This window comes from Egretta garzetta, unplaced genomic scaffold, assembly GCF_000687185.1.
Source record: "Egretta garzetta isolate BGI_Z169 unplaced genomic scaffold, ASM68718v1 scaffold574, whole genome shotgun sequence".
Lineage (NCBI taxonomy): Eukaryota > Metazoa > Chordata > Aves > Pelecaniformes > Ardeidae > Egretta > Egretta garzetta.
The window spans coordinates 514,311-540,445 of NW_009259488.1; the positions used below are offsets into that span (position 1 = coordinate 514,311).

Sequence of the window (26,135 nt, forward strand, 5' to 3'; positions counted from 1 at the left end):
TTAGTCTCTGAAGAATCCAAGCTGGGCTCAGCCCCCCCTGCCACCCCTCAAGTGAGCAGGGTTAGGGGTAGTGCGCTTGGATGAAAGACAGCACATCCTCCTTTGATAGCTTCTCTGGATCTTGCCTTTTCTGAGAGTCGTGCACTTTGACACCTTCCCCCCACTCCCAGAAGAGGCGGCTGTAATGGCAGATGCTGTGGGCAGAGAGGAGAGCAAGATTAGTTTAGCAGGGAAGGGGAAGGAAACACAACCATCCTAGCCACAAAGTGCGCCTCGGAGCCAGCTGCCCTTGCAATGGGAGCCACACAGAGAGATTCTGTCTAAGGGGTGCCTTGGAAAAAGACCAGTGCGTTCATTCACCTTACAAACTCTACAGCCCTTAAGGTACAGCAATTTTCAAGCCGAAAAGATTTCCATGGAAACAAACTTGTTAATTCTAGCTTTGTTCAAGATTCAGTTCAGCATTTGCTGGAAGGAGACAGGTCAATGGGGAAAAACCTACCTCCCCCCAAGTTTCTGAGAGGAGGAAACTGTCATTGCAGACAACGGAAAGGCCTTAATGAAGCATTTAGACAGTCTGCCAGCAGTGGCAAGCCGCAATCTAATCACTCACCACAAACCGACTGGTATCAGTAATAGCTGCCCTGTGGAGCTTTGCAAACGAACAGCACTTCAGACGCTGTACAGAAGCGGCTGGGATCATCCCCTCTTTCCCCTCGCACGAAATCACCAAGCTCGTGAAATCACTGAGCTCCACTTGGCTGCTGAGGGTTCTGGTCCTACAACGCCACCTTCTCACTCCATCCATCAAGCACAGCCCTCCCTCACTGCATCAACACAGTCCCAGCCATAATGAAAACAGAGCTGCTAATTACTGCCGACACAGCAGCCTTTAGTTTTGTACAATTACTGACACTTAATATTCATAGCTTATTTAGTGCTCCTGTTCTAACAAAGCAGTACTAGCACGGCAACAAGAGCACATGTCAATGGCTAATTATAGGCACATTAGTACTCACTAACCACAACACAACACATCCCTTCTGGAGGCCCACACAAGCTCCCCACACCTCCTCAGCCATTAGAATCATAGAATCACTTTGGTTGGAAAAGACCTTTAAGATCATCAAGTCCAACTGTTAACCTAACCCTGCCATCCCACCACTAAACCCTGTCCCTAAGCACCTCATCTATCCTTCTTTTAAATCCCTCCAGGGATGGGGACTCGACCACCTCCCTGGGCAGCCCATTCCAGAGCCTGACAGCCCTTTCGGTGAAGAAGTTTTTCCTAATGTCTAACCTTCCTGCAGGTTGACCCTGGCCTACTTCTGAGTACAGAACTAACCCCATCCTGGCACACGGAGGCAAAAAGCATCATGTGCCTCTGCTTTTTAAGCCCGTTCTTCCATTTAGCTGGTTAAGGGAAGCTTAAGCATCCTAAGAGCACTGCTGTAAGGTAGGTAGGGAGATTCAAAGTGAGAAAATCAGGAGCCTTATTTCATACCAAGCTCTCGCTCAGGCGCAGCCCTGGGTAGTGGTGGAGGAGGGCATCTCTTAAGACTACCTGACGGCAGGGTGTGCAGAACATCTCCCTCCACCCATGAGCCTTGAGGTGTCAGGCAGACTCAGGATTACTTAAGATGTGGCCTTAGCTTAGTACTCAATAGGGTTAAAACAGAGTGTTAATGACTACCCAATGACAAGCCACTCCATCCTTTCCCAAGGAGCTGCTACTTCGCTCTCTCACTCCCTCTTTGAACAGCTCCCAGCTACCTATAGCTTATTCCAGAGCCTGGGCTAAATGAACTGGGATTTGCTTTTAAATGAGCAACTTCCAAACAAGCATCTTAAAATACAGAGATGCAGCAAACTCCAGCTGCTGGGCTCAAGTGCCATTTCCTTATGTGCAGGGAGGTTCAGTAACTTGTACTCTGCTGCAGACAGGGGAACAAAGTTGAGAGGTGTGTCTTATTCATAGTAATTAATTGCAAAATCCACGAATCCAGACCGGCAGTTTCCTGAAAGTCTGAGAAGGTGCCAGCTTCTGCAGCACACCCTGGTGACCAAGCTGCGCTTGCACTGCAAACGACTGCAAGAGCATAGCACAACACGCCTGAACTCCCTTCCAAACACACACACAAACACACACACACACAGAAAAACACTCACACCACTATCCTTCCATAGCCTCAGCTCTGGCTTGTACTCACTGAAAGGGTGCAATGGATTCAGAAGGGAGGTCGTATCTCGCTTCCTTTGTCATTTTGTTGAAGAAGAATTTCCTCTTGGAGTTTTTGCTGTATGCCATCGTCCAGGGATCTTGCAGAAGGGTCACAGGGATCAGACAGAAAATGGAAAGGGGAAAAAAAAGCACAGTATAAATACACACATAGTGCAAGCAGCAGGAGAAATCTGCAAGAATAATTCTGATCCTTCTCTTACTCCTTTTTCCTTCCCTCCCCCAAGATGACCTGCTTCCCAAGCTGTTCTCTATTCACTGAGAAAACTCCCTTCTCCCTGCATTTAAAAGTTGGCATTCCAAATAGGATACTTCCACGTACTCTGGAAAATATCTTTGTGACGAAAAATTAGAAACTTATTAAAAAAGAAAGTAATCAGTCATGTAAATAAATGGGGAATCACCCACACATTAGCTATCAACCTGCAACAGAAAAACACCTATCATATAAATACCCTAAACCTTATCCAAATCCAAGCTACCCTCATGACATGCAAAGTTAATCTCTAGCCGTTGGAATACTCCCATTCATTTTTTACCAAGTTGCAACAGGAGTGAGCTTGGTCAATATTATTTACTTGAAAATACAACGAAAAGTTAAATAAGAGCAGGGACTCTCTTCCTACCATTCACAGTCCGTACGAGAAAACTCCCTTCTCCCTGCATTTAAAAGTTGGCATTCCAAATAGGATACTTCCACGTACTCTGGAAAATATCTTTGTGACGAAAAATTAGAAACTTATTAAAAAAGAAAGTAATCAGTCATGTAAATAAATGGAATCACCCACACATTAGCTATCAACCTGCAACAGAAAAACACCTATCATATAAATACCCTAAACCTTATCCAAATCCAAGCTACCCTCATGACATGCAAAGTTAATCTCTAGCCGTTGGAATACTCCCATTCATTTTTTACCAAGTTGCAACAGGAGTGAGCTTGGTCAATATTATTTACTTGAAAATACAACGAAAAGTTAAATAAGAGCAGGGACTCTCTTCCTACCATTCACAGTCCGTACGATGTAGAGTCCTGTGGGCACAAAGTGCCGGTCATCTCGGCCAGTGTAGGATAGCCGGGGTATTCCCCCTGAACTCTTGATGATTTTCATCTCTAACCTAAACGTTAAGAGAAGGCAGTGATGGAGATGCAGTTTCTTCCTTTACCATCTTCTTGCACACAACGTGCCACCTGCACACCCTCTCCAGAGCATCACAGTGAAAACTGCCAGCACCGCACGTGACAGGGAAAAATCATCCCATCCTGGAGAATTCAGTCTCTTGCCTCCCCCACGTGGCTAGAGGAACCAGCCAGAGCTGTCTAGATCAGGTAGCCCTGCAATCGAGTGTTGCAGTGAAGGATCTGTGATGACCTACCACACTTAATCCAAATGGGGTTCCCCATTTCAGGTATGAACTCTTTAATCTTTCAAGCCACTGACACTTCTGGACGCAAGCTCAAGCGCCGTTGCTACTCCCACTGTTGTGAAGCGCAGCGCCCACACCCACAGCATTAGAACTCAGCAGGATGATGCTGAGTCAGCAGCATCTCAGAAACAGCAACCACCACTGCACGAGCTCGTAACAGCTCTTTCTCCAGGACTCGAGCACGGATCAGCACATCCCTTCTTGTGCATTGATGGCTGATACCCTCAGCGGGCCCTGACGTCTCTCATTCATGCCAGTCACTTACCTCACAAAAATCTTCTCCATTTCCTCCAATCTGTACACCTCCTTCACTCTAGGGGGGAAAAGATAAAAATGTGATTTTTTTTTTTTAAAAAAAAAAAAAAAAAAAAGGTAAAAACTGTCCACTTTTTCTGTCCCAGCTCCAGGGATCAGCCAAACAGTTCGTTTTATACAGCATGAGGTGGTCAGGTATGACTGAGGTTCACCCTTCTCCTCAGTCTTCTGCTCCAGTGCCTTATTTCTCCTGGCTTGAGAAAACCTGACACCTGTATGCTCATGGCTGGGTTGCATACCAGTGTCCTCGCTGCTAAGGAAGCTGTGCATTTTTACCTCAGGCCGAGCATACAGAAGAGGAAGAGCAATGAAAGTCGTGTGCTTTTGTTTTCCCATGAGGTAAATTCACCGAGGTCAGCCCCAGGCAGGCTCTGGCCTCAGCACACTGGCCTCGCCGTAAAACTAAACCACCTGATCTTCACTGTTATTATCCTCAGGGACACCACAGACTCATTAGTTACCCTGATGTAAAAAACAGCTTTTTTTTTTTTTTTAAAAAAAAATCAGTAAAGCTTATTTGGAATCATCATTCTTACCGTTACGTCAAACTGCTTTTGGCCTTGCTGTTCTGAGACACAGGGACACTCAGGAAGTTTCAAAAGCGCTGCCTCTGATCAGGCATCCCAGCCACTCGTTTCCCACACACTGCTACAAGCATCAGGCTTCAAAGAGCACAGTTTGAACTCCTCACAGGAACAGCAGAGGACTCCTCTACAACCCATTTCTACAGCTCTCCTCCTCACTTCACCTTCAGCCCTCTCCAACACTTCGAGCTCCTCCAGTTACTGCAATTGTCTGTCTGTCTTGAGTTTAATTGAGATCCCACTCATTATCTTTCATTAAGCCACCAAGCAGAACATCCTATTTCCCTTCCTCCAGCTTCTCTCACAGTATCACAGCACTTGTAGCTTCTGCAACAGCAGCTGTTTGGTCCACAATACCTATCTGATACCCAGTGCAATGATGCTCTCATACTCCACCGTAGCAGAATTAATGAAATGGAAGGTCAGGAGGCAACCAAAGCTGAAGCTCTTCGTCAGGAACTTCCTTGGGATTGTAACTTAAGCCTTCTCCTCAGGTATTTGGAGATTGCAACTGCTGGTCAGCACTTCCATTTATCTGCTAACAGTCAGCATCTCCGTACCGCTGCTGACCCCTCTGGGCAGACAAGGACATAGAAGTCTTTGCAATGATTAAGCTAACTGGATGCTAGACCTACTATGCACATATTTGAAATCAGCACCAGCCAATCCACCTGTTGATTTGAAAACACTGACTGTCTGATATGTGAAAGGAGGGCACAACTTCTCCCCTTATCAACCTTTATCTTCGATATTTAAAGGGCTTTCAGCCTCTTCCCGTTGAACGTAACAGAACTATGAATTTCAGCTTGGAATTTAACTCTCCTTCAGCTCCTTATCTTCATCCTCCAACACACTGAAACCAAAGCACGCCAGGCTGAGGGAAGGAGTCACCACTCACCGGATGGGGTTCATATCCGGCCGGCTGGGTTTAGAAACAGCTTTGACAAACTTCTCCGCCAGCTGAATCCTGAATAAAAATGGAAGGAGTATCCAGCAGTTTAGCGAGATCTTTGAAAAAAACACTGCTAGCCAAACGGGTACTCAGCAACACTTTTTTCACCCTGCCCTCCCAGTTCAGTGCCCAGTGACACTGGCTATTATCTCATTAGGAATGGGTCTCCATAGCTTTCCTCTATAAGCCCGCATGCTGCTGAACACGCCAATGTATCAGCAGGGCAGTAGGACTGGTAGAGACATCATGCCCCTGAGGAAGGAAACCGAGGGGCTTGTTCCTTCTCCCACAGCCAGTTATCAGCTCTGCTCATGCGTATTCCCAGGATGCTCAGTTTACCCAGACTGTGCCTGGCTCACCCCAGACTAAGATAGGAGCTAGACCTGCCCTGGCACACAGAGAAGGTACAGCTGGAAAAGGCTATACGCACTTCACTCCAAAGCAGGTTCATCCACAGTTCATCTATATAGCAGTGTTTCAGCTGAATGCACGTGTGTCCCTGTGCTCAGCATTCTGCTTTTAGCATGAACACTGTTTCCCAGTCGCTCCTACTCGCGTACAAGAAGCAAGCTTCTCCAGATCCTACATACCTCTGGTTGAAATGCTGCTTTCGAACGTCATTGCCATTCAGCACCAAGACGTCAAGGATGTGGATGGCGCTGATTTTTCTCTGGGCTTTCCCCTAGGGAGGGAAATACAGAGACTTACTGCTCAGACTGTTGCTATTTTGGCTTTGATCTATAGCCTGGTTTTTGACAGGCATCATTCTCTTCTAGCAAGAAAGCACCTTTCCAGATATTAGAAGCACACAAATTCCCTGTTGCCCATTGTACAGTAACATGCCATCCTCCAAGAACTGGTGTATCTCAATCAGACAGTTCTGTCTCAGGGGGAGGGAGAGAGGGCAGGACCACAGCTGCCATCACAGGCTCGCTGTGCCTTACCAGGTGCCACAGCTCAGCCCACTACAGCACTCATCTGAGGTGCCAGAGAACAGCCAACCTCCCAGGTAGCAATACCTTACGCTGTGAACATACCACAGGAATCTTTTCCCCAAGGCCTGCAATCACTACTGAGGAGTTATGTACCCAAAGAGCCACAGAACACATTAAGTCACGTTGGCAACGTCACCTCCTGCTGCACATAGGACAGCAGCAGCACTCAGGTCCAAAGTGTTTTCAAAAAAATGTTCAAAGCTCGTATCTCTAGCACTAGACAGAAAGAAGGAACTTAATCCAAAATAGTTTCTCTAAAGATCATATACAAAAAAAATTGCACCTGGCACAGACGGAACATTCATTCTGCAGTATCTTACAGAGAATAGGCGAAACTGCTCATTATATTTGCAGCCACTTGGTAAGGGAGAGAATAGCCTCCTACCTCTCCTTTCAGCTCATGAACAATCTCCACAGAGAGAAGGGTATCTCGTGGCAGCTCAGTTTTCAAATCCAGCTTTGTCCAGCGATCTGACTGGCGACCATCCCAGGTGTAGATCTGTGATTTCTGTGTGTAGAAGGCAAAGTCAGACTCAGCCAAAGCTTCACAAGGGCAGGGGTGGAGGAGAGACCTCTGACTAACTGTAAAGCAGCCCTCAGAGAATCTTTTTGTCCTAGGCTGTCACAAGCAGTTTCTTTGTCAAAAGTTTTACAGAAGAACCTTAATCTCTACAGCAGAGGAACAAAAACACTGATTCTAATCTGCCAGTGACTTTTCATATCCACACAAAGAACCAGAAGTAGAACACCTTTAAAAGGACAGTGAAGATAATTAAAAGACACTAGCAAGAGCACAGGTCTCTGTGTAGGATGCAACTACAAAAACAGGGTTAATTAGTGTGAAAAACAGTGAAGGCAGGTGAAAGAAACATAAAATAACTAGCAGTCTCAGGAACTGCTAATAGGGGTCCTTTCCGGACTTTAAGGACAGGAAAGGATGGGATAAAACTTGCAGTTTAGTAGCAGAATAGTAGCATTGAAATGAATCAGCAAAACTCCCAGACTGTTCTCAGCACTTACCCCTAGCCCCAGGAGGAACTTCTGCTCGCTTCCAGACACCATACACCGGTAATCTAACACTTGGCGGATTCTCTCTAGGGTACTGGAATTCAGAGGAGTGGGTTTGTAACTGAAGGTATCAATGTCCGTGCCCTAAAGAGCAAAGTATGGAAAAGGCAAATTAGACACAGTACATCAACAGGTATGTAAATGCAACTTCTACATGAAAGAATAATCCAGGACTAGCTTCTTCATCTCTTAACTCCCATGGGGAAAAGTTCTGTTTGTATGAAAGGACTCAGAACAAGCTGCTGGGTAAGGTCTCACCTGGATCAGCTCAAAGAACTTGGACTTGGGATCTGAAGATGAAGGAGCAACACGAGCCTGATCAGGAATCTGAAAACAAATCCAAACAATTGACTTGTTATTCTTTGGCATGTTCATAGGAACTTTCTTGGTTTCAAAACGTGACAGAACATCCTGCCCCTTGGGATTCCAGTTGCTGGAGAGGTCTGGCAAATGAAAGGTCTCAGGCGTTTTGCAAATTTAATGTAGGCATACCACATCTCACAGGAAACAACCGGCAACTTCAGGACATTTCAGGCTAAATCTTTGATTTCATGCATGTTTCAATGAAATTCTTTTTTCACCAAAGACACACAATTAGCCTGCGAAACTGACTGCCCTACGTATGGCCCCACTTGCAGTCAAAAGCTCAGGAAAGAGAAACTGTGGACTCATAAAACAAGACCTTTTGGAGAGCTCTGCTGTTCGGGAACTAGGTGCCAAGTTCACTCTCTGTATGATGAAATATTCTCAACTTCAGCTAAGAAGCCTGCTCAGTTAAGCCATACACATAATGAATAAGAAACATCATGTTTGCTTACATAAACAGCTTGAAACAGCCTCTGTCTTTCCCACAAGACAACATCTTAAAGTCCTGTCTCTACTGCAGCTCCATTCTTGTTTCACCACAACAGACACCCTCACAACCTTCCTGCTTGGCAGCTTGCTTACCCCCCATAGCTGAAGACACTCCTTTCGGATTTCAGCCTGCCGTGGCTCAATCAGCGTCCTAGAAAAAGACAGCAGACTTAAGACAGTGAAACCTCCTTGCTCTTGCAGCGTTACATATCCCAGCCCTACAAAACTCACAACTTTCAGTGTCTGGCTTGGGAATGACAATCACTTGCTGCTCCTCAACAGTTACCCACAAGAGGATGCTGCCTTCCCTCCCCACCCTCCACCCATCTCCAATCCCCGTGTTTAGCTTTGTTTCATGGTCTGCACTACTGATTAGCAACCACCACTCCATCCCATGAAAGTACTGCTGGGCATCAATGTTTTCAAGAAGTTATGTGTTAGTATGAACGTACACTAATCCCTAAGAGCTGGGTAAACAAGGGCAAAGAAATTCACTTATAGTAGGTTAATTCAGTCCTCACTGAAAGCCAGAGGAATATACTCACGTGTCTTGAACAAAGGCACGAATTTTGGCTAGCGCCTTTATCTGAACTTTGCAGTGGCTGAAAGAGAGGACAAATTTCAGTCAGGGAACAAGTTAACCACTACCAAGATTGTTCTACTGTTCAAAATAAGGAAGAGTGATGGGACAACAGGAGGAAGCCAGTCTGATCCTCAGAGTAGTGATGGATCATTGCCAACATGATTCAAAGTGACAGCAAGACCACTGGAACGAACTAGGCAGCAGACTCCTTTCCTTTCTACACAGTACTCCGATGCTAAACAGTCACTAAGAGCACATAGCATTTGTCTGCACAGGGTCACTCTGCTCTGCTAAGCCATAGCAGCGTCAACAAGTACCTCCATGAGCACAAGAAGCTACAACTGAAAGCCATGTTGGTTAACCCGCCTACAGCAGCAGCCCTCATTGCCCACAGGCACTCACTTTTCATTGGACTGGACAATGTAATCATAGAAATCCTGGTCGCCTTTGATCACATTCAATGGGACAACAAGATTCACATCCACATCAGAGTTGCGCAGCTGGTTGAGTCTGATGTTCACCATGAAGAGATAGTCCCGCACATCATCAATCCCTAGCTTTAATCCTTTGCATATCACATACCTGCAGAGCAAAGCAGAGAGATCGTGTGGGTTCAGTTCTTCCACACAGCCAACTTTCTTGCTGTGCTCCCGTTATCAGGACAGTTTCCCAAATCCCAGGAAATCTTTCCTCTTGGGTATCATCCCTAGGAAGGTGCAATCTCACCTATCACAAAGTCGTCATACATTTTCTATGCTCTGGAAAGATTGGGAAACTCAATCCTATTGAAAAACCCCACAGATCTCCCTCAAGTAGTAAATGAATTCTGCTAAAATGGACAGGTGCAATGGTAGCACACATATATATGCTCTAGCTTCACTGGAACCATAGTTGTTTCAGGCAAAACAGAATTTTTTTATATATTTAGTTCCACTGCTTTCTCCTCGGAAGGGTAATTTGGCAAGTACCTTCTTTACCTTGTCAATCATCGTAATTTGCTAAGCATCTAAAACGTTTCCTCCTCCAAGACAGCTGCCAACTGAGGCAGGTCACAGAGCTTCCACTAGACTTACCCAAATCCATCTATCACTGTATTTAGAGGACAGGGTTTCTTTAGTAGTTCCTTATGTTCAAGAATCTCACCTCTCTGAGTTAGCAGGGCGGCTTGTCACAGGTTTAAAGATGCACACTCGCTCAAAGCAGCAATACAGCAAATAAACAAGTCCCACACTGAATGGAGTAAACAGGTCAAATGTTTTGCAGACAAAATGTCCTCCTGGAAAAAAAAAAAAAAAGAGAGGAAGCACACTGATAGCAGCACATTGTAAAGAAACAAGGAGGCACCTCAACAACCTTCTCTTCTGCAGAACTGGTAAGAATGGTTTTGTACAATTAAACAGCATCAAAAATGCATCCCTGAAGTGAGCCAATTGGATTTCATGAACTATCTTCCCCATATCTCTGGAGCAAAGAGAAAAGCATTTCCCTGGCCAGGATCAAATCAGTACGCGTGCTGTCTCGCGAGCAAACCTTCTATCCACCCCACATCCTCCTCTTTCAGGCCCAAACTGTGCCCTATGGCATGGCAGCATGCTACGCAAAAGCCTCTATAGAAGAGGAGCTCTGATATGTGCAATAAGAAACCTCAGGCTGGAGGAGAAAACTGACAGATATTACCTAAACAGAATAACTCACCACCTAGAAAGGAAAGAATCTATGTCACCCCTTGCCTTCAAACAAGATTCCAAGTTCCCCAAGCAAAAAGCAGTCAGTCTTGCAGAGCTATTATCTACCCAGACAGGAAAGACTTAAAGAAGGTTGCTCCTTTTACCTATCACATTTGAGACTACTGCTAAGTAGATCATTGCCTCAGGTACTTCTAAAGATAGGGCACAAGATAAATGATAACATAATGAGCTTTTTTGTCTTCTGTGTCAGTGCCAGGTGCTAACTAAACTCAGCAGAAGAGAGGAGCCATCAAAACCAGGTAAGAGCTGTAATGTCCATCGTTTGGCAACAACGAGGTACAGCCAAGACATGTGAGATATCATCTTGTCCTGATCAGAGATGGCAGATTTAAAAGAGAAAAGGCACAAGTTAGAGGAAGGATGAACTGGATAAACACCACACTTCCAACCAACCTACTAGAATACTCAGGAAGCAGCTGGTCCAGCTAGTGTCACAAGACTCAGATATACTGTTCGGTTATCACACTAGTGACCTTATCCCAAGACAGCTACATAACAGAACACATTGTAAGAGCTTTAAACTAATGCATTTTACCTCATGCTTTTAATTCAAGGAAAGATAGACATAGATAATACTATTTTTCTGCCCCAGTTCTCTTAGCTTTGTGACAACCATCTCAGGATGTATGTGTATACCCTCTCAATTCTGTGCAACTTAGCTTCACTGCAGAGCAGGCTTCGTGGCATGTTAATAAAAACTGTGCAGCATCCTTCCACAATGCCACCTGCTGTTTAGAGAAAGAGGAAGAAGATTAATGGAAAAACACATACCTGTTCGGACAATGGACAGTGCTGTAAGGAACTGGCAAAGCATGAGCTGTTTGCTTAGGATTTCTTGCAGATTCTCCTGACCCTCCACTGAGAAACCCTGCAAAGCACATAGCATATGATTAGTATCTCCACAAATCTGTTGTCAAGCAAAGGATTCTGTACAGCTAAATCATGGAATCATGATAATTTCTGTTTCTTTAAGATAAAAACCACCGCCATCAGGAATTTCATAGAATCATAGAATCACTTTGGTTGGAAAAGACCTTTAAGATCATCAAATCCAACCTTTAACCTAACCCTGCCATCCCACCACTAAACCCTGTCCCTAAGCACCTCATCTGCCCTTCTTTTAAACACCTCCAGCGATGAGGGCTCGACCACCTCCCTGGGCAGCCCATTCCAGAGCCTGACAGCCCTTTCGGTGAAGAAACTTTTCCTAATGTCCAACCTAAACCTGCCCTGGCGCAACTTCAGACCATTCCCCCTCGTCCCATCGCCCATTCCCAGGGAGAAGAGGCCAACCCCCCCCGGCTCCCCCCTCCTGTCAGGCAGTTTAGAGGGCGATGAGGGCTCCCCTCAGCCTCCTCCGCTCCAGGCTGAACACCCCCAGCTCCCCCAGCCGCTCCTCGTAAGCCTTGTGCTCCAGACCCCTCCCCAGCTTTGTGGCTCTCCTCTGGACATGCTCCAGCAACGCAACGTCTTTCTTGGAGTGAGGGGCCCAAAAATGGCAAGCCTTGAAGAATTTCACATTGTAACTACGGACACATGTCAAATATCCTGCTATACGCAGACTGAGGTATCAGGTTTGGTCATTAGTGCAGGAAGAAAAAGAAATGGACTAACCCCATCAGCCATTAAGAAATGCACTCCCTTGTGATCAGTATTGTCCAAAACAAAATTCCGGAAAGCAGTAATGTTCTCTGGGCGAGTGATGTCTCCATCTCCATCAATTCCTCCCTCTCCTAAGGGAAAAGAGCAGACAGTTACTAACATGCTTGCAAGTACAGACAAAAGATCAGTATGTGCAGGTGATCTATTGTATTCTATCAACAAACACAACAACACAAACCTTGATAGGCAAATAAGCATTAATACATTCCCTTGTTCACTACGGAAGATGCTTGTTAATTTAGGAAAATTATTCAGATTGCGTAGTTGGGGCTAAACAAAGCCATGTAATAACCATGTTCAAATGATAAGTTGTACATTAGCCTCAGCAAAAGACAAATCATTCACTGCCCTCCCCTGAGATGAGAACTGACTATGTGACAATATTCTCATCCAACTAGGAATGACGCATAGCTGAACCTACTAAAAATGTAAGGTTTGATTTCACTGCACCCATCACCTGTTAATAACGTGTTTTTACAGACAAGGCAAAATTATTTACATTGTGCACTGGCAACATTCTACTAAGAGTCAAATAACTCCAAAGAAACACAATACTCTATTTACAAACACAATGTAATCTAGAATTCAAAAAAAGGCAACCACCCAAAAAACCTGCGAACAAGTTTATAAAGGGAAATAGGGTTTGTGCATGAACATTCATACAGTTTTCCCATACGGCTCTTTTTAAAAAGGGGTACATTGTGCCCCAGGTTGGTGTTTTAGAAAGCTAATCTAAGGTGTATTCTAGAACTCAACAATTCTGACTTTGAGGAAGCCTGAACTTCTACTTGGTATTAGTGCCTATAAATCTTCTACAACTACAGCTCCTATTAACTGAACTGGAGGACTAGAAAGCAGCAGAGATCAGGATGCATGATAGTGCTTTGATAACTAAATTCCTCATCAATCATCCTGTCAGTAAGTGAAGTGATGCTAGAATTTGTTACCATTCTTCACAACTGTCCTGGTTTAACCCCAGCTGGGGGCAACTAAGCACCACACAGCCCCTCCATCACTCTCACTCCCACCCCACCCCCTGGGATGGGGGATGAAGAAAATTAATTCTATCCCAGCCAAAACCAGCACAACACCACAAATATCACGGCAGTCTACTTCCTTCCCATCACTGGAAGAGAGTTTGTACACACCTCACTAGTCTTCATAGCATAACAGAAAGAGATCAGGAAAATGCATCAAAGTCATTGGGGCTATTCATTTCTCCAGCTATCTCCTCCTCTCCTTAAGAACACCAGTTTGCAGTGAGTTATGAAGATCCACATGCTGCAACCCTTAGAACAATGTGTTTACCTGCCTTGCTGCCCCTATCGTGAACCTTCTCTTTAACAGATCTAAAGCTGAAGCGCTAACCATTCTCTACAAGTTCATGGTCAGGTGTCAAAAAGCGGCAGTCAACAAGAGTCAGAGTGGTGGAGAGGAATAGAAAAAGCACGACAATGGAAAGGGAAACCCTCTCTCTACAAGACAGTCACACTCGCGTTTCCTTTATATGGTGTGAAATAAGAAGAAGTACTAGCAATCCTTGTATTCCCCTTCTTATTCCTAGAGGGTATGCAGATAAGAGGGCTGAAACATATGAGAAAACTTAACAAGTTACCATCCACGAGGTGAGACGCAGGAATTGTCTGTGTAACCTGCTTAGTCTGCCTCAAAGCAAGGTAAAACATGTTAGCTTAAACCTCTTTGGATTAAGCAGCTCATTTAGTCACAGTGATTCAGATACAGCCTCTAGCCCAAATCTGTTTTATGTATCTTTGCTAAGAGCCCACAATCCAAAGCAGAGCTAGGGAGGTCTGATATAGAAGCATACTGCCAGTCAGGCAAGTAAGGTTTCTATCTCTGGCTCTGCTAACAGATCTTTGGGCAAGTCAGGGGGCTGGAGCACCTCCCTTGCAAGGACAGGCTGAGAGCACCGAGGTTGTTTAGCCTAGAGAAGAAAAGACTTTATAGCAGCCTTCCAGTACTTAAAGGGGGCCTACAGGAAAGATGGTGAGGGACTCTTTATCAGGGAATGCAGTGATAAGACAAGGGGTAACTGTTTTAAACTGAAAGAGGGTAGATTTAGATTAGATTTTCGAAAGAAATTCTTTACTGTGAGGGTGGTGAGACACTGGAACAGGTTGCCCAGAGAAGTTGCGGATGCCCCTGGAAGAGTTCCAGACCAGATTGGATGGGGCTTTCAGCAACCTGGTCCAGTGGAAAGTGTCCCTGCCCGTGTCAGGGGGGATTGGAACTAGATGATTTTTAAGATCCCTGCCAACCCAAAGTATTCTATGACTCTATGATTAAAGTCATCTCACTCAGTGTGTTTCAGGCTGACATCAGTGAAATGGGAAAAATATCGTCAAGCAATCTTAAAGCACTCTGAAATTTTCAGGTAAGCAAAGCACTCAAGTATCAACTATTAAAATGGGACACACATTCCCAGGACAGACTGGAAAAAAGTACAGAAATGTGACTTGATATGCCAGCTCACCGATCCCAACCCTTTCCTCAGATGACAGCCCCTTTCTACCTTGGTTCCCTATTAGATCCCCATGCTGGTATCAATACCAGCTCTACTCCTGATACAGAGGCTGCAGCGTAAGGAAAAACACCAGGTAACACTCACACATGCACTACTTACCATAATAAGGTTCAAAGAGCTCACTGGAAGCAGAATAGAAGTCCTCTAGTTTAAAATCATTTGGTCCTTTCAAGGTCATGCCAAATCCTTTCGCGTGCCACTTCCGCCTCCACAAGACGTACTCGGAGAAGCCTCCGGGACCAGCACACACGTCAGCAAAGTAGAGCAGCTCTGCATCTCGCTCCTTTATCAAGGGCCTCTGCAAAACGAAACTAAGGAAATTCTACTGACCCAGTAACAGCTCACATCAGTCAAACCAGAGGCGCCACAAACTGCACTACTCATCCAGAGAAGCCTCTTTCCAGCACCTCTTTTCCCAGCTAGTATCCTAAGGATTCTCCTTTCTCCCCACCTTCTCCATTCTCTGAGAAAGCACTACTGTTTGAAAGTTAAATAGAGGCCCTCACCCCATGGAAGTCTTTGGGGTTCGTAAACATGTAGTCAAAGACGTGGTCCATATTTGCCATCTTCATTGCAGCCCTGTGAACACATAAATAGGGACCTCCTAAGTTTCAACCTTGGCTCCCAAGGCTCAAAGCGGACAGAAATGGGAAAGGGGCCACACTACCCAAAGTTCTGCAAACCTGTTCAGGAAGAAAACTCCACGGATCATCTCATAGGGGTTAGATCTTGTTCGGGCTCGACGCATTTCTTCTCCATCCAGCTCATCAAATACACTCTGCGCAAACAGAAACAAAATTGAGCTGGACCTAGCACAGGCTTGAGGGACAGGCAGGCATGAGCATTTCCTAATCTCCTGCTCCTCTCTCCTTAGACAGCAAACTCCGTGCAGGGTTTGGTTCGTCAATATAGCATGTTTTTCCATCACAATGATATTCACTTTTCTTCCAAGCCACCCCAGTTCTCAAGCAAATTTAGCGACTCTGAAGTGATAGCTCCAGAGCCTGACAACGTGGCGAGCCACCTCAAAAGCAGTCACAGCCTATGGTATTTCTCACACACACATATACACACTGACACTCTACTGCAATTTACAAGGGCACGATAAATCCCAGGAGTGAAGATGGAGCACACAAGAAAAGAAAAGAAATGGAGCTTATTTCCTTAGATTATGCAAGTCTTCAGTCTTTCAGTTGAACTAAGAAAGGGAGACTGTTTTCATTAATGTCTTTGAAGGCTGATGCACAAAACAGGTTACTGAAGAGACAGTACCAACCAGGATACACTAGTGGCATGGAGGTGAAAGAGGATGTTCTGAGCTCCTGCCAACCACCTAAGTAAACTACTCAATCCCCTTCAATCATTTATTTCACTTGCTTCCCCAAAACTCCAGTTCCCCTCTAAAGAAAGGGACTCACCTTGCACTGCAGGACATTATGTAAAAGCTCTTCACTACAGAACTCTGTTTCATCTTCAATCACCATCTTCCTCTGAAATAGAAGAAGAACACAGATAACAGCAAACACGGTATCAGTCATTTCAGAATGCAACACGTACCAGTGACGAAGGTTGCCAACCACATACTAGGCTGTATTAGCAAGAGCATAGGCAGCAGGCTGAGGAATTATTCTCCCCTATTCAGCATCTTGAGACCACATGTGGAATACTGCATCCAGTTTAGCACTCCCCAACACAAGACAGACATCCTGGAGCAAGCCCAGCAAAAGGGCCACAAAAAATGCTTATTAGCTATATGGAAATTTTTTTTGCCAACTGGGTTAACAAACACTGAAACAGATGCCCAAACAGGTTGTGAGATTTCCATCCATGGAGATACTCAAAAACTCAACCAAACAAGGCCCTGAGCAAACAGATGTAGTTGGACCTGCTTTAAGCAGGAAGCCACACTAGCAATCTCCAGAGGTCCCCTCCAGCCTAGGTTATTCTATGAGTCTCCGACAAGGCAATTGTTTCATGCTGAGTAGTCTTAAATCTTCTTAGGCTGGTAAGTACTGGGATCTAAAAAAAATACCTTCCCCACAGTCATCCATTCCTTCAGCTCCTGGGCATCAGGGATTTCCGTGGTGCACTCAAGGCACCAGTCCACCTCCTCATAGGCACTGGGCTGCAAACACAAGACATGAGAAGAGTCAAAGACTGTTTTGCTAGCAAAATATAACCACCAATTTCTCCCAAAAATTTGCCTCCTAATCCTAGCATAAGGGGTTATGCCATGACTTTAGGGCCAATCATATCTGTTTTTTTCTCCTAATCTAAACCATGTCTTATTTGTTTGGATTTAAAATAAAATGTTAAAAAAAAAATTAAAAAAATGAAAAAACCACCACCAAAAAAAACCTCACACCACTTTTATCTCATCAGTCTAATGAATAATCAAGACATAAAGCAAAAGCCTAGTACTCTCAAGGTACATTTTAGAGACATTGCAAGAGAGACAGCTGCCAAAAAACCACACTTCCTGATGTTGGAAGAGCGAAGGAGAGCGAAGTACTGTAACATGCACCATACATGACTCAATAAGCATTGCTGCCCTTGACTAACAACGGCTGGGACCTTCTGGCTTACTCTCCAGCTGTCGGATCCCTAGGATTCAGTGTTGTAGTTTGTTTTTTCTTTTAAATACAAACATACAGCGGCTATTTCGCAACAAATGATATCAAAACTGGGCTTTATTTTCCTGACAACATCTATTTCTATTTCCCAATTTCCTTCCCTGTTGAAGAGCTTGACAAGACATAGGGATAGAACATCTGAGCATTTTATTTGGGGCTTTTAAACACACAAAGATTTAAAAAAATAATTACCTATACAGGCATGAAAAATAATATACAAAATAAAAATGGTAAACCCGAAAGAGCTTGATAACAATTTTCAATCACATTCACTACTACAAACTCGGAAACAAATCCTACATAGCACAGCAACAATCCATCTGAAACCAGTTTTGTGCCAGAACATTAATACATGTGACAGAACACAAATTCTGCCATGCTGTTCTGGGACAAAATAAGGCTTAAGTCTACGCAGCAGAGCCACTTGATGGTAGCCAGTTGTATCAGACAACACTAAACATCATTTCCAGAGGGCAAATTCTGAACACAGCAACAGCAAAGGGAAACAGAATAGGAAGTACTTACCTCTGGCTCATCCTGCCAGTCAATATTGAGCTCCCCGTCAAATCCTTTGAGGGTCAGACCAAAGCCTCTCCTTCCCTTCTGATTGGAGGCCTCAACAATATCCTTCCTGCCTTGGCCATATTTTCCCAGACCTTCTCCTTCCCGGAAGCCCATCTTGGCCTATAAAGAAAGCAAAGGGAGCACACTGAGGCAAGTGGACTTGAGTTTATATACTACTACTGAGATCAAAGACTAGCAGGGAAAATGACACATGACCCTGAAGTGACTTGAAGACACTGAGCATTTTTAATCTCAGTTGTGGCTTTCAGGACGTAATACCGAGTTCACTTCACTGAGGCAGGATGCAGAAGAACTAGATCTAAAGAATGATGTTTGAAAAGACAGCAAATTACAAAAGGTTCAGTAGTGCAGGAATGGCCTGCTCAGAGGGAGAGGTAGTGAGGAGCCTGGAGTCATTCATCACCATGTTCAGTAAGCGTGGAAGGTTCCTAAAACAGAAGAGCCCGGCACAGGAGAAAATTCATGTTGTGACGATATTCTTTGCTGTGAATGTGCAGCCACATACATTTCAAGCATCAGTTAAAACCTCACCTAAAATTCAGAGGAGGAATGCGAGACACACTGCTCCTGAAACACATTCCCATCTCTTAGGTTAAAAGAAATATGTTCATTAACTGCTACTTTTTCAGGTTTTTTTCTTCATAAATTTTAGCAAGAAGAGAACAACAACAGAAAGCATGAATGCAGCCAACTTCACTTCCTCCAGTGTGCAACTACAAGACAGTAAGTAAATAAAAGACTTAATCCTTAAGTTTCACTTTGAATGAATAAAGTGTCCATATAGTCCCTCCTGTAAAAGCAACAAAAACATTGTTTATTACCAATCCGTATGAGAAACAACATAAGAATATCAGACAGGTTTTATACAAAGGTACATGGTGTTTTCCCTTTGCTACCTGGCTCTGATCAGACCTTGAAATATGTGCACCAAAGATGACAGCCACTGAGCCTGTAATACAATGGTTTTCTGAGGACAGAATTTTGAACATCTAGTAATCAAGGACAGTTTTCCTTTTACTTACCTAATGCTACCAAATCGTTCAACCAGACTTGACACCACATCAATCTTCATACTCAAATTTATGAGGCGTTACAAACAAGAGCCTCCTGAATTCAGTAGTAAAAGCTCCTGTGTTGTGGCAATTGAAAGCCCACATCCTAATTGGCTCAGGAGAGAAATCTCCAAGTGAAAGATAGTCTTGTACTAAAATCAGCAAACTGCAGCCTAGTGCCAAAAGTGCACGTGAACAGATTCCGAATGATCAGCAAGAGGATTTATCTACAGAGAGGCACAATCAGCAACTCTCAGCCTCTGGATCCCATTGAGTTTTGAATTCAGCAAGAGCTGAACATTCCTTTTTCATGTAGGGGCATGATCCTGGTCAGCAGCGTTCCACCTCCTTGAGAGGCAGCATCTCCCTGTTCCCACCCCTAGTAGCAGCTAGCACTTCCCAGCTTCTAGTAGAAGACTGAACTTCTGACTTGGCAAAGGTAGGTACAAGCAGGCCCACCACCATGGAAAGACTGCTGACCCCTGCTCCTGTGAGTACAGCACCAGCACGGAACAAAAGGAGACCCAAATTCAGTCCCCACTGAGTCCCAAACTTCCTGTCACATTTCAAGTAATACACAACTATACATCTCATCTTCTCCGCTGCCCTTGGAAATAACATTTTTGTTTCTTTGTTATCAAGAATGGAAACTCTTTCAGGATTACGGTGACACCACAGTGACAAAGTTTGCATCAGGAAACGAGTGTAACAGCATGCACCAAAAAAGACTCCTCTTCTCTACAGCCTATTGCTTTTAAACTCAGGAACAAGTTGATGAATTTGGGACTACCATGAGACAGAGACAAAACCATTTTCTTAGAACTTCCTGAAAGTACTTTCTTCCCCACACTCACACTGTGCAATCAAGGGGTTGGCAATCACCTTCAAAGTTTAGTTGTCACAGTCGCTATCGTTCACAACTCCCTGCCTTTCCAAGAAATTTCTGGCCTGACAAAAGCAGAGTGGCACTACTTGAAAGGAAAAGAAATAGCTTGATAATTAAGGTAATAATTCTACAAGGGTATGCCAGCCAGCCTCCAAGACCAAGCAAATTAATGTCAATCACAGAATTTGGTAATGCCTTTCTTACAAGGCATTTGTTAACTCAAGCATTGCAAAATAACACACGACAGGACTCTTTTTCAAGCTCAGTAAGCTGCCAGACTCAGAGATCTTTCCCTTCACATTGGCCTCCCTGCTTCTAGGTCTTGAACATGAATTCATTTTCTTTTTTTAACAGATCCCCTTCAATGAAACTCTCTCAGGCTCCCCCAGTTGCTCTGTAGCTGGCTGAAAGAAGCAAAGACCCCTGCTACAAGGAGGATCAGAATCAAAAACATAGAATCACAGAATCACAGAATCACAGAATCACAGAATCACAGAATCACTTTGATTGGAAAAGACCTTTGAGATCATCAAGTCCAACCGTTAACCTAACCCTGCCATCCCACCACTAAACCATGGCCCTAAGCACCTCATCTACACCTCTTTTAAATCCCTCCAGGGATGGGGACTCGACCACCTCCCTGGGCAGCCCATTCCAGAGCCTGACAACCCTTTCAGTGAAGAAATTTTTCCTAATGTCCAACCTAAACCTGCCCTGGCGCAGCTTCAAACCATTCCCCTCGTCCCATCATCTGTTCCCAGGGAGAAGAGGCCGACCCCCACCTCCCTACAGCCTCCTGTCAGGCAGTTGTAGAGGGCGATCAGGTCTCCCCTCAGCCTCCTCCAGACTAAATAACCCCAGTTCCCTCAGCCGCTCCTCGTGTGACTTGTGCTCCAGACCCCTCACCAGCTTTGTGGCTCTCCTCTGGACATGTTCCAGCAATGCAACATCTTTCTTGTAGTGAGGGGCTGTTTTTTCCACTTTGCTCTCATCAGGTATTAATAGTTTGGTCCAAAACTATTTTGACCTACCATGAGCTTTTGGGAGACACTGTTATACATTGAGTAGCGAGATGAAGTACCCTCCACAAGAGAGTCTTGTTTGAACTCATTGCTGAATACCGGTCTTTTCTCATCGCTCTCACTGTCAGATCCACTGCTGCTACTGGAAGACTCTGAAAACAAAACAAAAAAAGAAGTGAGTATGAAATTAAAATATAAGACAGACATCTGAGTAATCCCATTAAGTGATACAGTGTGACTCATTAAACCCTCTCAACATACATAGAGAGGACATTTCAGTATCTCAGATGTGCTATGGGAAGCACACAGATGCAATATAAAATACAATCAACACCTGGTTGTCTGTCCCTTTGTCTCAGGGTCGCACACAACCTCTCTGAGCCAGTGGATTCCAGGCCTCCCAGAGGGCCGGGCAAACCCCATTGCAGCAGCAGAGCGGGCCACAGCGTGACGACAAGCGTACACTGTGGTGTGCCTGACCTTCGCAATGAACCTAAGGAGCTGAGAAAGTCCAGAGAGGTTCTCTCCCAAGAATAACGACAATTACTGACATCTTGATAAAACACACCAGATTTTTCTCAGTTTCCTACAGGTGTAAATGCATCCCTAACTTAACCAAAAATCCACATCAAGTACACAGGCATCTACCAAATGGCCAACACTGCAGAAAGAAGAGAGCGTTGAATCCCTTAGTTCCCATATTAAACTTCAGTTTGACTCCACTACCCAGCTCAGCAGTGAGGATTCACAAGGTCACTACAGCCAAGGAGAGAGTTTTTCACCTCTAGAGTTTACCGATGCTTACATCCCAATTGAAAGACATCAGAAGACACCAATCTAGTTTAAAAACACCCTGACAGAGACAAAGGTTTGAGGAAGAAGTTAATCAAGTCAACAGTCAAATCAAGGTAATATATACCACCATACGCAGCAGGCACTCAAAATAAACTTTTGTCACCTGAAAGTGACCTGCAGCTGATGCAGCAGAGCCTTCACGGGCACCAAATAATGAAGCTCTGTCTATGCCCAGTTCCACCCTGGGATCTGCTAAGGAAGAACCTAGCCTGGTATGAGCTGTACAATCCTCCCTGCTGCTCTACAGTTGTGAGATGCCCCAACCTATTTGCTCTGGGCTGGATGTAACTGGGGCGTAGCCTGAAGGGCAGCCGTATCCTGGGCTGCATCAAAAGCAGCGTGGCCAGCAGGTTGAGGGAGATGATTCTGTTCCTCTACTCCACTCTGGCGAGACCCCACCTGGAGTACTGCATCCAGCTCTGGAGCCCTCAGCACAGGAAAGATGTGGACCTGTCGGAGCAGGCGCAGAGGAGAAACACAAAAATGATCAGGGGGATGGAGCACCTCTCCTATAAGGACAGGCTGGGAGAGTTAGGGTTTTTCAGTCTGCAGAAGAGAAGGCGTCAGGAAGACGTTATTGCGGCCTTTCATTACTCACGGAGCAGGCGCAGAGGAGAAACACAAAAATGATCAGGGGGATGGAGCACCTCTCCTATAACGACAGGCTGGGAGAGTTAGGGTTGTTCAGTCTGCAGAAGAGAAGGCATCAGGAAGACGTTATTGCGGCCTTTCATTACTCAAAGGCTTAATTTTTTAGCAGGGCCTGTTGTGATAGGACAAGGAGTAATGGTTTTAAACTAAAAGAGGGTAGATTTAGGCTAGCTATAAGGAAGAAATTTTTTACAATGAGGGTGGTGAAACACTGGATCCAGTTGAAGACGTCCCTGCTCGTTGCAGGGGGTTGGACTAGGTGGCCTTTAAAGGTCCCTTCCAATGCAAACCGTTCTGTGATTCTATGACCTGGGCAGGAATCATGGTAGTCATGTAATTTGTCTTACAGACTGCTCCAGACCAGGTGGGTAGTGAGGAAGACCCTACAACCCACAGAATCCTTCCACTTCTCCTGTGGCAATATCACTACAAGCATGAAGCAACAGACCAAATTTCCTTCCTGAAATTTGCCTAGCTCCACATCAATCATACTAAAGTTAATGCTGTGGGACAGGCCATACAAATTATTGGAAGAGCAATCCAGGGCAAGCACAGCCAGGCTCTTCATGGGACCTCTGCTTCTTGAGCCTCCTTTGTCCACCGAGTGCTAGAAATCATTCTGTGCTACCCCATACAAGTAGAAGAAGTTGAACTACATAAGTTGCCTTGAGATAATGCAAAAAATTGTCATTAGCAGTGTTAATCTTTTTCTGTTTATCACATAAAAAGGAAGCATTTAGCTCCACAGAAGCGTTAAAAAAAGACATTATAATTACCTAGAAAGAAGGATTGAACTTCTCTTACGCTTTTCTGATTTAAGAAAAAACACAGATTATTTCTCTCCCAACTCACAGATCTCTGTATTTTCCTGCTACAGAAAACCAAGCATCAATGAAGTAATAGGAAGCAACTGGATAATTGGTAAAGGCAGGCCATTACAAGAAAGTGAAGTGAAAATAAAAGACACCATAGTGAAATATGCTACTGTAGTTAAAACCCTTTTAATGTGTGCTCAAGCCTTGTTGCTGAACTCTCAGCTTTTAAGATTCAGGACTTGTGTCCCCACATAACTGCTATTGCTAGAGTTTTACGGTATCAACCTTTGAGGCTTCCAGCTCCACACAAGGCAGGCTGTGACTTAACTTGTCTTCATAATATTATATACCCATCTTGATTTTCAAACATCTGTCACACAAGCTATGTTTATCTGTCCTTCATAAAGTTCTTAGATAAGAACAGGATCACAAAGGATTTTGCTTTAGGGTCAGTGACTGCTTTCTGCTTCTCCAATACACAGCTTCAATTAACTTTGCTGCCTGCTTTTGAGCTGTGCCTTATTTTCCAGAGGCTCACGATGTGCCTTAAACACAATACCCACTACATAAATCTCAAGAAACTCCCTCCACATCTTTTCTTCGGTTTAACATTTGCTAGCCCGTGCTGAGCTGAGATCAGATCTCAAATCACTTCTCTCCCCCAACCTTCTTTCTTTCATTGCAAACCACAATGGGTGTAATGGACTATTGAACAATTAACCCTATCCAAAATGTTGTCTTTGAACTGTATCAACTTGTTCCTTAAACAAGACTCGCAGCCTATTTTGACCCATATATGAACTCAATAATCAAAAGGGGAAAAAACAGTTTTAAAAATATTGGTTTGAATTTTTTAGCTCAGCTCTGAGTGCGCGCAGGATTCCCGACCCCAGCTCTCACGCCCTGCACCTCTAACCTCCTTGCTCACCTCCAGCCTTGCCAGACAGCTACACACACCATACCCTGCCACTACGACTACTCCCAGACTGACCCGCTCATCTTCCATAGGCATCCCCTTCTCTTTTCACAAGATGAAGGCTTCTTTAGGTGTTCAGGCCCTTTCTCACCAACACTTTATGGCCATGGGAAACCCCAAGACTCAGAAGCAGCAGGCATGACCGTGAGGCAACCTGAAGAACCATCCCGGGAGAGTTTAAAGCACCCTGCAACAGCAATACCAATTGTGTAGGCCACTCACCTCACCTTTGGTATACCCTAAGCTCCAGATTAGAAAGCACTCGCCAACTTGAGAACAAGTAGGCAATCAATTTAGTTAACTGCAAAACAGTTTTTCTTTCTGAAACCAAACACCTGTGAGCTCTCACAACTCCTCCCTCTCCCCAAAAATCCCACTGAGCCAGCAAAAGAGAAGGTGCTACAATGCACGAGTCCCAGTCAACCTGCCCTTGTATTTATCTCCATTCCTCCCATCTGCAAAAGTGTGATAAGATTATTGATTTATTTTTTAAACAATGAGGGACTATGATGTTTCTTTATAGCACAACACCCACAACTCCTCACTACTGAAAGATTCCAAAACAGAAATAACCGCTGAGACTGAAAAGATGAATGTGGCTCACATATTACAAGAGTCTTTACAGCTTTAGACCACGCACTTGTCATCTGCCTCTTTCTATGTCTGAATTCGTACAATTCCCAGACCAAACTGTTTACGTAAGATTTTTAAAAAGCGTAAAAAAATTCATACCAATCCAAGTTTGTGAACAGATATAATGTAGTTTTTCTCCTAAAGAGAGAGTATGCCCTTGAAGTTCTGGCTATCGATTAGGATTTAGATGTGGGTTAAACTCCTAGTTATTATTTTGATTCCCTGCAGCAGCACATACCTTATCTCCAATCTTACCTTGAGTAGTATGATTACTAAACTGCGTTTCATCATCTGAAGTAGAACTGAGGGTTAATCCCAAGTCTTCTATCCTCTTCTGCTTCTTTTGGGGGCTGCTAAACTCAGGTTCCGTCCTTCTCTTCATTTTTGCTGAAAGATGATCACACTTGGTAAATATTAAGCAAATTAACATTCTCCCACATGCTCAAGGGTAAGGTGTAGCAGCATGGCAGCACAGATAATTTTATGGACTGCTCAGTATTATGCTTCTCAATTTAAGTTTGCTCTAGGTAAAAGTATCAGCTTCTTTTGAACCTACCTTTTTAATAGCTAGTCTAACTAAACAAACATGAAGTCTGTGCAGACGCTTCCCTATTACTGATCACTTGAATTTCACATCATTTCTACAACCTACTTACCATTAAACGCTTGTAGATGAAGGCAACCCGTACGTCAGCATTTAGAGAACTTAAATATACAGCAGTTGCTCAGTACTACTTAATCAAAGATTCATTTTATCCAAACGCACCAAAAAAAAGAGGAAATTAGATCAACCTAAAGGAGAAGACGCAAGGTGGAACCTATTTCTCGCAAGAGACTCGGAGCAGCTCTGCAAATATTAATTAAAGAGCTTTAAAAACTTTATTAAATACGTGGGCTCGAGGCGGAGAGCGTTCGGGTTTTTCACCAGGCATCACCAGCAAGAGATCCAAGCTTCTGGATGCGGCCGATAAACGCTAAGGCCTGCGGGGGACAGGAACCAAGGAGCAGGGGCAAACTCAAACTTAAACCAAACCGGCTGGGGCTGGTTTGGGG

General features: G+C 44.4%; 1 protein-coding gene across 1 annotated transcript; it reads right to left on the reverse strand.

The window, feature by feature from the left end:
• Positions 1–59: 59 nt before the first annotated feature.
• On the reverse strand, positions 60–25,469 carry CMTR1 (cap methyltransferase 1). Its single transcript, XM_009637223.2, has 23 exons — positions 25,338–25,469; positions 21,162–21,304; positions 18,133–18,291; positions 17,007–17,099; positions 16,393–16,464; positions 15,658–15,752; positions 15,481–15,553; positions 15,074–15,272; positions 12,382–12,500; positions 11,539–11,635; positions 10,163–10,295; positions 9,422–9,601; positions 8,982–9,038; positions 8,530–8,587; positions 7,840–7,908; positions 7,534–7,665; positions 6,899–7,021; positions 6,109–6,200; positions 5,465–5,533; positions 3,933–3,980; positions 3,246–3,358; positions 2,211–2,319; positions 60–194 (listed from the first exon to the last, which is right to left on the reverse strand). Exons 1-23 carry the CDS (start codon positions 25,462–25,464, stop codon positions 62–64), a joined length of 2,493 nt encoding a protein of 830 aa, XP_009635518.1. The 5' UTR covers positions 25,465–25,469; the 3' UTR covers positions 60–61.
• Positions 25,470–26,135: the final 666 nt, after the last annotated feature.

What these genes read in the sequence shown, in the direction of transcription:
- CMTR1 (XM_009637223.2), bottom strand. Translation starts at nt 25,464, where the DNA reads ATGAAGAGAAGGACGGAACCTGAGTTTAGCAGCCCCCAAAAGAAGCAG. An exon ending in GTGTCTCCCAAAAGCTCATG is followed by an intron (nt 18,292 to 21,161) that starts GTAGGTCAAAAT and finishes CTTTCTTTATAG; the next exon opens with GCCAAGATGGGCTTCCGGGA. An exon ending in ATAATGTCCTGCAGTGCAAG is followed by an intron (nt 15,753 to 16,392) that starts GTGAGTCCCTTT and finishes CTGTTTGCGCAG; the next exon opens with AGTGTATTTGATGAGCTGGA.